The sequence below is a fragment of the Vipera berus genome (genome assembly GCF_964194415.1).
Source record: "Vipera berus genome assembly, chromosome: 3".
In the NCBI taxonomy this organism is placed as follows: Eukaryota; Metazoa; Chordata; class Lepidosauria; order Squamata; family Viperidae; genus Vipera; species Vipera berus.
The window spans coordinates 133,435,505-133,449,045 of NC_138204.1; the positions used below are offsets into that span (position 1 = coordinate 133,435,505).

General features: G+C 37.3%; 1 protein-coding gene across 2 annotated transcripts in view; it reads right to left on the reverse strand.

The window, feature by feature from the left end:
* The window catches only part of CDH18 (cadherin 18), a gene marked incomplete at its 5' end in the record, with an annotated part of 209,102 nt that overhangs the window by 35,654 nt on the left and 159,907 nt on the right, over positions 1-13,541 (reverse strand). For both annotated transcript variants that reach the window (XM_081323254.1, XM_081323253.1), the window contains one exon: positions 3,992-4,125. In XM_081323254.1, the coding sequence (XP_081179380.1) occupies positions 3,992-4,125 (134 nt within the window). The remainder of the gene's footprint in view (positions 1-3,991; positions 4,126-13,541) is intronic.

Below are 13,541 nucleotides of genomic sequence, written 5' to 3' on the forward strand. Positions count from 1 at the left end.
CAAGCCCCGCCCAGGAGGCAGTCGGCCAGGCGGGTCCGGAAGACGCGCTGGAGAGCCGGGCTTGGGGCGGCCATGCCGAGGCCGGCTGGTGAGGGCCACTGCGTGGTCTGCGGACAAGAGGGGTGCCAGGCCGCCAAGTACCGCTGTCCAGACTGCCGGGAGAGATAGCAGGTAGCAGGGCACGCTCTGCTTATGCTCAGATGCCGCTTGGGCGAGGGGGAGGGGCTTCCTGCCGCTCCCGGGGTCTGGCATTTGCAAGGGGGAGGGGAAGGGGCTTAGAGGCTCTTGGGGGTGGGAAGGGAGAGTCACGTTGGAGGGGGGACTGGACTAAGGAGGCTTGAAGTTGCTTTGCAAGAACGGGGGCGCTCGATTGATTTATGTACTGTTTTCCGGTGTATAAGATGACTGGGCGTATAAGATGACCCCCCCCCAACTTTTGAGAAGATTTTCATGGGTTAAAAAGTCATCTTATACACCGGAATATACGGTATACATGGTAGGTACTTTGACAATAAAGGTTCATTTATTCAGATACAATTTGTCCCCTGTCCAGCCCCCAGATTTCACTGGTTCTGGGACTGCCACTTTGCCTCAGCCTGCTGCACAAGTGTCTCCTCAAGTTGGAGAAGGCCATGCTGAGTCTTTAGTCTCCAAGCTGAGTGATCAGAGGTCCAGGTTTCCCAGCTGTTAATGTCCATTCCCAAGGCCCTTAGATCCCTCTTGCAGATATCCTTATATCACAACTCTGGTCTCCCTCTGGGATGCTTTTCCTGCATTAGTTCTCCATATAGGGGATCTTTCAGAATCCGACCATCAGCCATTCTCACGACATGCTCAAGCCAGTGTAGATGTTGCTGTTTCAATAATGTATACATGCTAGAAATTCAAGCGCATTCCAGGACTGCGCTATTTGGAACTTTGTCATGCGAGGTGATGCCAAGAATACATCGGAGACAGCACATATGAAAGGTATTTAACTTTCTCTCCTGCCATGCGTAAAAGGTCCAAGACTCACCGCAGTACAAGAGTGTGCTCAGGATGCAGGCTCTATAGACCTGGATCTTTGTATGTTCTGTCAGCTTCTTATTAAGCCATACTCTCTTTGTAAGTCTGGAAAATGTGGTGGCTGCTTTACCAATACGTTTATTCAGCTCAGTATCTAAAGAGAGAGTGTCGGAGATGGTTGAGCCGAGGTACACAAAGTCATGGACGACCTCCAGTTCTTGTGCAGCGATTGTAATACAGGGAGGTGAATCCACGTCCTGACGCATGACTTGTGTTTTTTTCAGGCTGATTGTTAGTCCAAAGTCTTGGCAGACCTTGCTAAAACAGTCCATAAGTTGTTGAAGGTCTTTGGCAGAGTGAGCAGTAACGGCAGCATCGTCAGCGAAGAGGAAATCCCATAGGCATTTCAGCTGGACTTTAGACTTTGCTCTCAATCTAGAGAGATTAAAGAGTTTTCCATCTGATCTGGTCCAGAGATAAATACCCTCTGTTGCAGTTCCAAAAGCGTGTGCATGACAGCAAAAAGGACCCTGAATAAAGTTGGCATGAGGACGCAGCCCTGCTTCACTCCACTTTGAATGTCAAAGGAATCTGATGTTAAGCCATCAACTGAGCAATCACTAAGTAATCAAAAGTAAGTGTCATAAAGATTTCTGTGGTACCCATCTGAATGATGCCTGGATGGACATTGGAAGAGCAGGTGGGAACCACTGTTCCCTTAAGCCCAAATGGGGTATCCAGTAGCACACTACCGTTGGAGTAGTGCCAGATTATATAAAGATGAAAACTTGATTTATGAAAATTAGTGAACAATGTTAATAACTTTGTCAGTCTAGGTGAATTTTCTATTATCAGTCTCTCCTTTCCAATCTATACTAATTTGAGCATGAACCTCTTTAAACTAGGGTAGCAATAAAACCTATTCTTAGAAGCCCTAATAAGGAGGCAGATGCCTCCCTGTTTAACCCCAGTGAGAAATTTGTGTAATTTACGATGGATGTCTCTAAAAAATTTGTGCCAGAAATGAACACAGGAATTGAATTGTAACTTGGAATCAGTACCTATATAATTTTACAGACCATATTTTTTGATCTCTGACATTGGTGTGCTCACTCAAGACACAGATGCTAGTACAGATTGAGAGCTGACTATTTCATCAAGGAAAAGAAATCATATTCAGCCTCTCAGCTGCATATTAAACACCTCAATTTAAAGGAAACAACTAGAGAATGCATTCTTGTGGGCATTATGGAAAGGAAAACATTACCATATTTCCATCAAAGCATCATTCACAAATATGTGTATATAATTTCCAGCTACATATGAATGGGGATATATAAAAAGGGTTGAATATCTGGATTTTTTTTTTAAAAAAACCTGTCATTAAGAAAGCTTAAGAAATGCACCATTTTATTAAAGCCATTGCAGGAGGAAAACTGTCTTACTCTATGAAAACAAACAAAAAAGAAATTCAAAAGTCTAGTGATATTATTATGCATGGCAGAATGTTACTTGTCACTTTTTTTAATGCAGTAGATTGTTTGCTGCATTGTGGGATCCTGGCCATTTATACTTTATTTAATATTTAAGAGCTAACCAAGCTATTATTTAGTATGGTACATGAACTAAGCCATAATTTGAACATAAGAGTCCATTGGTTTTCAATGCAGTCTTCTTACAAAAGAAAAGCTGGTTGACTCTGATTAGTGTTTAGATTGAAGATAAGCTAGAAATCTCATCTGTTAACTAAACCTAGGTCTCATCTGGTTGACTACTAAGAAGACTAACACTTTTCTGCACCAGAATTCAGGATGATGTTTGTATGAATTATAGCCTCATGCATAAATTAACATTTTTATCTAAAACCCTTATGAGTATGCTCTACCAGATAGCTATATGCTGTTTTTGAAGAAAGAATCCTGTCTATTCATCCACAGTTCCAAGTGCTGCTATAAAACAACACAATAGTAATAAACCAACCAACCAACCAACCAACCAACAAAACATTCACAATAGTGGGCTATTCTAGACACTGAATAACTCGCTGTTCATTATGTATATTATCAATGTTCAGATGTGTATTATCAATAGCAATGTTCAATGTTTTGCATGTATATTCAACTCAAGGCGGCAAACATGCTTAACACTCCTACCTCCTCCTATCAATTATCCTGATTTAGATTATTACTTGGTAATTAACTTGATTTAAACTTGGGATAAGATATTACATTAATAAGCTTTTATTTGTCTGAGTCTGATAGTAATAAACTTCAAATTAATAAAGTATTCTGCCTTAAGCGATGTGAGGTTTAGAAATGAATAAAATGTGCTTTTAAAAAACCCATTAAAATATACTGTTAAACAGAATGTGGTGATTGCCACATTGTTTTTAGTTCCAATTTGGGTCCATTTGACTCGTGCTCATTTAAAAAATCCAAATAGAATGTGAGCAGTTGTTTGATATTCAGAATTCTTGAATATCTCTGTTTTAGTAAAGTTACTGGAAACAGACATTTTGATGTATACCATTCATCTTTTCCTGAGGACTTAATCTCTCTCCGGAATCTTATAGGATTTATCTTGAAAGCCTAATCTCCTTTTATTCCAACACAATTCCAATCCAGATAAAAACAGGAAAAATTATATCAAAAGATTATGAATTTAGTTTATTATACCATAGCATTCATACATATTCTGACATGGATTTGAATCAAGGCTCACAAGTATTTGCTTAACATTATGTAAGTATTTGAACATTATATAAGAAAGATATGTCCATTTTAGACAACTAAAGTAGCTTTGACATGTTATTCAGCTGCCAAGCTTGATAGATATTATGAGCAGCTGAAAGGATAATGCTGTGTTCTCTTCCAAATTACTAAATATTTTTCCATCAAACATCTCCATCAATGTATGCCTTTCTGAAAGATCCATTTGCTCGAAAACAGGTCCTATGGACTATAAACTCTGTGGGCTTGTTACGTACCAATTTCAGAAGCAGTGACTGTGATATTGTACCAAAGGGTTTCTTCTCTGTCAAAGACCTTGGCAGTCTTAATGGTTCCAGTGTTTGCATCAATAGTGAAGAATCTGTCTTCTGTATTGTAATCAATGAAATACCTAGGAACATACAAAATGAAAGCATAAGTTTAAAAATAAGCATTAAGCATTCACCAGTGAGCAATTTCCTTAACTGTTTACACTTATATCCAGGGAAGGAGCCACAACCTAATCCTAGCATTTTTGCATGTAGCTATATGGATGGTCTCCTGCAGTCTTGAATGATTAAAGCTGTTGGGATAGACAGTTCCTGGTTAGCTTGAACAATGGCTTCATTCAGTTTATGGAAGCAATAAACACAACACTTCTGGAATCAACAGCCTGCCCAGAAATATCATTTCTAACATTGCTTCATTGCATGTATCTTTCGAAGCATGCAGACTGAATTTATGTACAAGAAATATTACAGTTAAACTTTAAAGCTGTGAATTGGTTCTGTTTTTATTTGGCATCAGCACAGCAAGTATTGCTTCTGTTGGAATAATGCTCAAGAGGTTGTTTCCTTTCAGATAAACATTTTTTTTACCATTTCCATTTATCATTACCATCTTCTAAGAGATACCATCCATTTAGTCATACTTAATTGATTCAAATAGAAGTAACATGTGTTAGTCCAAATAAAGGAATGAGCTAAATTACAGCATGTGTATGAAACCGCAAAATAAGACATACATGTTTTAGTTAAGGTGCCAATTCTTGTTCATTTTTTTTAATGAAGCCTTGGACCATTAAAGTTATTTTGTTAAGTGAACAGAAGGGATGGATTTTTCTATAGGCCTTCTAGTTTACTCCATTATGTGTTTATACTGTTTCTGAAATCTAGCCAAAATAGGGGAATTTCTAAAAATTATTCTGGAAATAAAGAATGCAGAGTTTCCTGGAGGTTTCTCTCTTATTTTTCTCTGTTTCATCTCTAGCTCTTCCTCTCAATTGGGTTACAAATCTGCATAATAATATAGTGTAGTGTGACTATATTTTTCATGCAGATTAATTTAAATCTATGCATATTTTCCTACAGATGCATAAGTGAATTCATGCTTAATATACAAGACTACATAAAAAGGACATGGATAGAACCATATGTCACAGAGAAGTATTTCTGTAAAAATAAGATATTATACAAACTGTATTATGAAATACAGTACTACAATCTAGCATGTTTAATGAGAGAAAGAGAAACAAACCCATAAACACACACACACACACAAACACATAGGTAAAGGTAAAGGTTCCCCCGTACATGCGTGCTAGTCGTTTCCAACTCTAGGGGCCTGTGCTCATCTCCGTTTCAAAGCTTAAGAGCCAGCGCTTGTCCGAGGACGTCTCCATGGACATGTGGCTGGCATGAGTAGACGCCAAAGGTACACGGAACGCTGTTACCTTCCCTCCGTAGTGGTCCCTATTTTTCTACTTGCATTTTTACATGCTTTCAAACTGCTAGGTGGGCAGAAGTTGGGGCGAGTAACAGGTGCTCACTCTGTTACGCAGCACTCAGGATTTGACCCACCAAACTGCCGACCTTCTGATCGACAAGCTCAGTGTCCTAACCCACTGATCCACTGTGTCCCTTACACAAACACATACAAGCATATAAGTAACGAATTGTGCCTCAAAGTTACACAGAAATGAGAACATGACAGAAAAATTTAGAACAGCTGGACAACAGAAATACTGAGTAAACAACAAAATCCTTTACCTATTTGCATATGACACACTTTATATGTGGATGGTTTGCACATTTGAGAACATACATATGATAAAACATGTTTTAGCAAAAAAGAAAGAATCCTCTCCTCTATGACTAAGATTATAGTTATTATTCTTTTGTAGTTAACTATTGCCATCATTTATAATGGCTCCTTTGAAATGAAAACACAGTATTTTTAAAAGCTAGAATTTTAACCTGAATCAAAGAAGAACAGTAGTTCTGCACTTCACAATATCCAACTGAACAGCACCATTCTACATACTTTCTCTACAAACTAATATACATAATATGCTCCCTTTGATATTAGTACAATTATAGAATTATAGAATTACCATGATAATTTCTGGATGAAATCATATATATATATATATATATATATATATATATATATATATATATATATATATATATGTATGTATGTATGTATGTATGTATGTATGTATGTATGTATGTGTATGTGTATGTGTATGTGTATGTGTATGTGTATGTGTATGTGTGTATATATATATATATATATATATATATATATATATATATATATATATATATATATATATATATATATATATATATATATATATATATATATATATATATATATTACACACACACACACACAGACTGACACAGTGTGACAGTATATTGCTAATGTTTGGCTTTCACCTTCTTCTCTGGCTATAATAAAGAATTCCGTCTTATGGTTTTAAAAATATGTTGTATTCCCCAACTTCCATCATCAAAAATGGCATTGTGATCAAGGATGACTAAACAAATGACTCCTAGAACTGAATAAATGAGCTCTTTTATTAATGAAAGCAAGGGCCTTGAAATAAATAGGAGAAACAAAATGAGAGGACATTCAGAAGAGATGGATAAGCATTATCTTTCTAATTATACTCCACTGAAGGTTATGTTAACAATTGAAGCAATTATGAGCATCCAGCAGAGAGGCATTTATACTATGGGACTATGGCTTTGAAAACATTCAAATTGTTTAAAACAGCCATCATGATTTATCTTTTGTTTTAACTATTTCCACTTCTCATACATTTCTGCAAAGTCAAACATAGTAGAGTGTACTACTACTTACTGTACTTATTTCAAGAAATAAACGTTTCAATTTAATAAGTTTGCTAAAAGGGATCCAAAACATTTTGGAATTGGGGTGATTTGTGTAGTACTAATATGCACACACACACACCATGTTCTAAACAATCTACTTATGGATATTTTAAGAATACAATAATGGAAAGTTGAAATGTCTTTGTATGTACAGGTGTTTTCTTCCATAAACCAAATATGATTCTTCAACGGCTTAAGCACATTAGACTAGTTTCAATAATTATGCTTCTATTCCTCCAATTCAGACATAAAGAGTCCAGTTTCTTGACAGTGAACTAAAATCAATAGAAAAAAATAGACATTTCTGTGTGACTTTTCATCAAACCTCAGACTGTGGCATGATGAACATAAGTTCATTAGACAACTCTGGCCAAGCTTCATGGCATTCAGAAATTGGCTCTTTGATGGAGATTATGAAGATTTATTACACAGTAAGAAAGGCTAAGAACATTTCCAAGACACAATAAGAAAGCATGACAAATCATGTTTCTAAAGAGAAATAAGACATATAATAGACATCTATGAAGAACATGTTGCCGAAGAAATCATTTAAACTTCTATCGATAGTATTCAGTCTCAAAGGCCAGTTTTTGGCATTCATTTAACTGATTTCAAATGACTGGATAATGTAAATCTGGGTGGATTAAATCAGTTTAGCTTGCTTTAATTTTATTTGTTTCTGATGTATCTATTTAAGTTCCCCACTTCATGACTTAAGATTTTGAAGGGTGCCCAGTTATGACATGTAATAGCACAGGTAGTTCTCAAGTTATGACAATTCACTTCGTGACAGTTCAAACTTACGACCCCTTCCCCAAAAGTACTTACAACTCAGTCCTGAAGTTATGAATGTTGCAGCACCATGGCAGTGGTTTGTCCTTACAACTGACCGCAGAGATGCTGCAACATGCCCCCTGCCTATTTCCCCCACACACTCACACACACAGAGGGGTTGCAAAGGCACTGAGTCTGCTATGCTAGCCCAACAGCTCCTCATCATCATGTCACTGATTGCTCACTTACCTTTTGAAGAACTGCAGAGGTGGCCAGCTTCTCAGATGCTGGTGAAGCTGTTTTTATTACATCTTGTGTTCTTACACACCCTTCCATCCCCTTTGCAAAAGCCTTTTTGCACAGATGCCGGAGGCCTGCCAGAGCACAAGATCACATTGCTGCATCCACTGGAGACGCTTTTTCCAAAGGGAGCAGAAGAACACAAGTTTTAAAGAAAACAGCTTTACCTGCATCTGAGAAGATGGCCGCTTTTCAGCCACATAGCCCTGAAGTCTGCTGATTTTTGAAAGGTAAATGTGGAGAAGGCCGAAGAAGCTGTGGGGACCCTACAGGGTGGGAAGGGGAGAATGAGATAGCTCAGTGGGTATGGGGAGGCCTTGGGTGGCCAGAGGCAGGTGGTCTTTTCCTCAACTGTCCCCCTCAGTCTTCCCCACCCGAGGTACCTCATGTGCAGTTAATGACCCATGCATTCAATTAACAAATGCATTGCAGAGGAGGGATGGGGTTCATTCAATTCATTCAATTAATGTTACAATTGTAATGGGCAGACTCCTTTACAGTTGTGACTCATGGACTGCTTGTACATTCATGAAAAAAATATTTTATTTAGACAAACATTTATAAACCAACTTAGTTCACCTAAACAGGTCATCTTATGTTTTGCATGTGCAAACGAGCCATCAGAAATGCAGTATTATAGATAGAACTTTAATATACCCAACCAGCTCAAAGACAAAAGGTATTTATGAAGAATTGAGAGACCACATGCAAGCTAGGATTCTGAATCAAGCTATGCACATCTGAACCAATTTACTGAATTCAGAGCTCTCCTTATTTCCCAATTTTCAAAGGAAATAATTCATTCATATAGAAACTGGCCAACGCAGAGCGAGCACAGACCAGAAGTATTTTTCTCGAGAGTGTAATTCATTATTAATAAGAAAATATCTCATTAATGACAGAAGCACATAGCACAAAGAAGGATTTTACCCAGCAGGGATATTACTGAAGTGTAAATGCATGCTTTGGATATGCTGAATATATGTACATCTCAAGTCTTAGATGTATCCCTGTAAGTATGATCAATGATACAGTGTCGGAGCAGGGGAGTTATTCTTACAAATATTAATAGGTTGAAACAGAAATATTTCTTGCTGACTGCTATAATTAAGAATCAATCCTGCTTCCTAATAATAGATATATGTCATGCTAAAGTGAAGAGTGGATCAAAAGTTGGAACAGAGTGTTGAAGCAGAATATCAAAACAATATCGATCCTAGTATAGCAGAATGTATATGTGTGATGCAAACCTGAATGATACAGACTAAAGTTCATCATAGCTCCCAGGTAAAACTAACTGGAGAGATTTTTTCCCTATTCTAGTTGCAGGAGAAGGCAACTTAAGAAAGAACATCTATCACTTAATACTAGGTAACACTGCACAACAATTAGATGAGATGGAAAGCCAGAGGCAGCAATAAGACTGTCCTGTGTGCTTCACTAACTTCTCATAAAAGGAACACTTTAAAGAGCACACATAGCTGTTTAAAATTTTGTCACTTCTTGAATTTGGCAAAAACATACTTAGCCGGTATTGCGTAGTGCTCAATCTAATGTCATTAAAACTTTTTGCATAATTTGAAAAGGCACTCCAAACTATTGGTTCAGTTCTTCCATTCCATAAAGCCCAGTGACCAAGGAACAAAAGGGCATGGAACTGATTTTGTCCTCTTTTGCTTTTGACACTTTTGCCAGTCAATTGTTTTCCCCCCTTAAACGCTTTTGACAGAAAAAAAAGCACTTTACAATTGTAACCTGGATAGGAACGTAGAATAATAGAGTTTGAAGGGACCTTGGAGGTCTTCTAGTCCAAACCCCTGCTTGAGCAGGAGACCCTATATCATTTCAGATAAATGGCTGTCCAACCTCTTCTTAAGAGCATCCACGGAGCACCCACAACTTCTGTTCCACTGGTTTAACTGTTCTCACTGTTAGGGAATTTCTCTTTAGTTCCAGGTTGCTCCTCTCCATCCATTGTTTCTTGCCTTGCCTTCTGATGCTTTGGAAAATAGGTTGCCTAATAATAAAAGCAGCCGCCTGATGAAGGCTTGAAAGGAAGGCAACACAATGCAAAGACTGTGGTGTCAACGGAGCAGGATGCGTAGATCCCAGGCAGCCCATCATAAAATCAGCTGTGTTTTTATCAGACCCTACAATCCTATAGAAAAGAAATATTACAATTCACACTAGTTTGGTAATTCCTGTATATTATTTCTAGAGGGCGTACAGCTATAACCTTACTTTAACTGTAGCTCTTTTGCATCCTTTTGGTTGGGAGCTCTGTGATCACTATAGTTCTGCATGCCAGTTAAATTTACTTGATTGCATCTATCTCCAAATTCTGGGGTTCCTGAAGAGGGCATTTTCCCCACAACAGAATGTCAAAGACTGCCAGTATATGCATAACTTTACACAACAGAGTTGTAACAAAAATATGACAACTAATTTACAATCATCAAAAGGGGACAGCTAAAATGTGGTCTCATATTATGCTCAAAGCCACATGTACACACTCTAAAACAAGTTAATAAAAACATACCGGTAAACTACAAAATGTAACAGTTAACATATTCTTTGCCTTAATACAGGATATTTTTTTCAGTAATGTCCAAGCTACTTTCACCAGATGTAAATATGTTTTGAAACCATCTTAAATATGTTCAGACTGGATTTTGTCAAAGGAGCATTAGGGAACTGACAGCCTAGGAGCAAATGTTGGAAAATCCTTCATTATGAGGAAACCAAAGATAAAGAAGCCACTCTATTAGAATAGCCAATTTATGGACAGTGAGTCAAGGAATACTGAGCAATCGCCATGTTGTGGAAAGCAAATAAAGGAGTTTAAATGGGTGTGAGAAAATGCAGCCCACCCCAGATGTGTGGGCATTGGGAAGGAAGTGTTTCAATGATACTCTACTTTAATTGATTTGCTATACTGTAAGACTTGTTACATATTTGTTACAATTTTCAATATTCTGCTTTTACAGCTGACCAGCTCTATATAAGCCATTCTGAAATCTATGTGGTTCTTACTTTTTGACAATGGCAGATATATGGAACTGGTCTGCGGGGGGTGGGGGGGAGGAGGAAGAGGAGGATATTCAAGGTGAAAGATCTCAGTTTTGTTTGTGTTGAACCTACATTGGTGTTGTAGCCTCTTATGCAATGAGATACTGTAGATTTCTAAAAACTGTCATTGATTTCAGTACTGGATTGGTACTTCTGAATGTCATCTGCATGAATATGATACTAAAATTCAAATAATACATCTAAGGAAAGGATGAAAAAGTAATAATAACATGAGGAGGCAGAACTGACTCCTAGGAAACATTGATTATAAGGGGAAAGACTCATGTTGAGGAATCTCTAATCACTATGGGAAAAACAAATGATTTGCCCCCCCACCCCACCCCCCAAAAAACTAAGATTTCCACTACACCACTGATTTTGTTAGTTCTCAGCCAAATCAGGCCTCAGATACTGCAGCATCAAACAATGGACATGTTTGATGGATGCCAGCAGATAACCAACACTATGCTTAGTTGAGTGGGGGGGAGGGCTTGACCATATTGGCTTTTTTGCAGAGTTAGTACATTTATTTATTTATTTTTAAATTAGAACTTTTTTTCACCTATTAATTTGTTGTTTTTGACAAGAAGCTGACAAGAAAAAAAAAATCCTGACTGCAGGAGCTCTTAAACTCTTAAAGTATGGAACAGTCTGCCTCAAGCAAAAGGGTGGGCAACCATTTCTCTGGGATTCTAGGCCTGGGCTGGGTATTGTTCCAAGGTTCCTTCTAATATTATGACTCTAGACCTAATGTATGTTTTATACATCTCCTATTATACAACTTTTTACAAGTACTTATTCGTGTTTGTGGTGGTGCCATGTTTTTATAGTGGGTGTCAGTTTGCCACACCCCCACCCAATCAGAACACACCCACCATTTAAAACACACTCCCACCCAATCAGAACACACTTAATCCCCCACCCAATCAGAGCACACCTCCACCCACAGAACACACCCCCTCTGGCAGTTTAAAAAAGAGGAACAAACAGCCACATGCTTCTCCCAGAAGAAGGAAGCTAAAGCCACCAGCCTGATGATGACGGATGGGATTCCGTCGAAACGTTGTGCCTACACCTTTAGTTCTACGCGGGGAAAAACCCGAATAACCAAATATATATATATATATATATATATATATATATATATATATATATATATATATATATATATATATATATATATATATATATATACATACATATATATATATTTCTTGTGTGTAGGATATTTAGAAGGTGTAGCTTCACACTTAGCTATAAAGAATAACCATATGGAGATATATATATATATATATATATATATATATATATATATATATATATATATATATATATATATATATATATATATATATATCCTACGTATATTGCTAAGATATTCTGTATTTCTACTCTGAAGGAGTGAAAATCTTCTGAACATTCCCTCATACCTTCAGGTTGCTGATCCAAAACCAAATAGGGTTGATGAAGACATAGAAACTTTCATTACCTGTACATTTGCTTTTCCATCTTTAATTGCCATAGGAATGAATTTGGAGAAGGATGACGGAAAAGCTCAAGGAGGAGATGAATTCTCCTCTTCTCAGCTATTACCCCTTTTAAGTGGTCCATTGGCTCTGGAATTTGACTCCAGAAGAATCTTCCATTGATTCCAATGAGGTACTTTAAAAAAAAATCTGCTTAATGAAGATTAGCTGAGGATGAAGGGACATGAACCATAACCTCTAGGTTCCTGACCTGCCCCACTTTGTCAGTTAATACCACCAACAGAATATTTGGAAAATTATTGTTTTGTCAAATGCCATTTATTCATTCTGCACAACAAGGCACATGTAAGAAGAATACATCAAAATCCTTGGGAAAAAAATCCCATGATAGATGCTGCCTTTGAATTTCCTTCAAGTAGCTTTTAGCCTGATAACCAGAAGAGAATCATTCTCAAGGCTTTGCTCCAGATGTAACAAATGTACACAATTTTATTGCTAAAGTAAAGGCTGCATATGAAGACATCTGTTTAGACAAGTCCTCCTTGGATGCTTTGCTATGCAATAAATGTTTAATATTCAAGGGAAGAACTCCTGTTAAAGTCATAACCTGAAGTGCTTGAAGAGGGAGATATAATGCCAGTGAGCTTCCAAACATAATTCAGGATCCTGATTGTCATTTATAGATCCCTTCATGGGACAGGGCACAATCTGGTTATTTGTGGGATTACCTGTTTCTAATTATGTCTGCCTGCCTGATTAGATTTGACATGGTTGACATAAGGAAGACTCCTATTAAACATCCATTTCTTCACCTAGCAATTCTCTGTAGATTGTCAAGTGTCTATGTTCAAAATGTTTTGCATTGTTTTACAAGCCAAACTTTAAATTTACTGTCATTTTATTCATTATATTTCAATATATTTTCTTCAATATACATTTTGAGATATGCTCAACCTAGGAGCGTATATAAAATGCATTGAATGTATTCTTATTGTTGAATGGTTCAGAATGTAGCA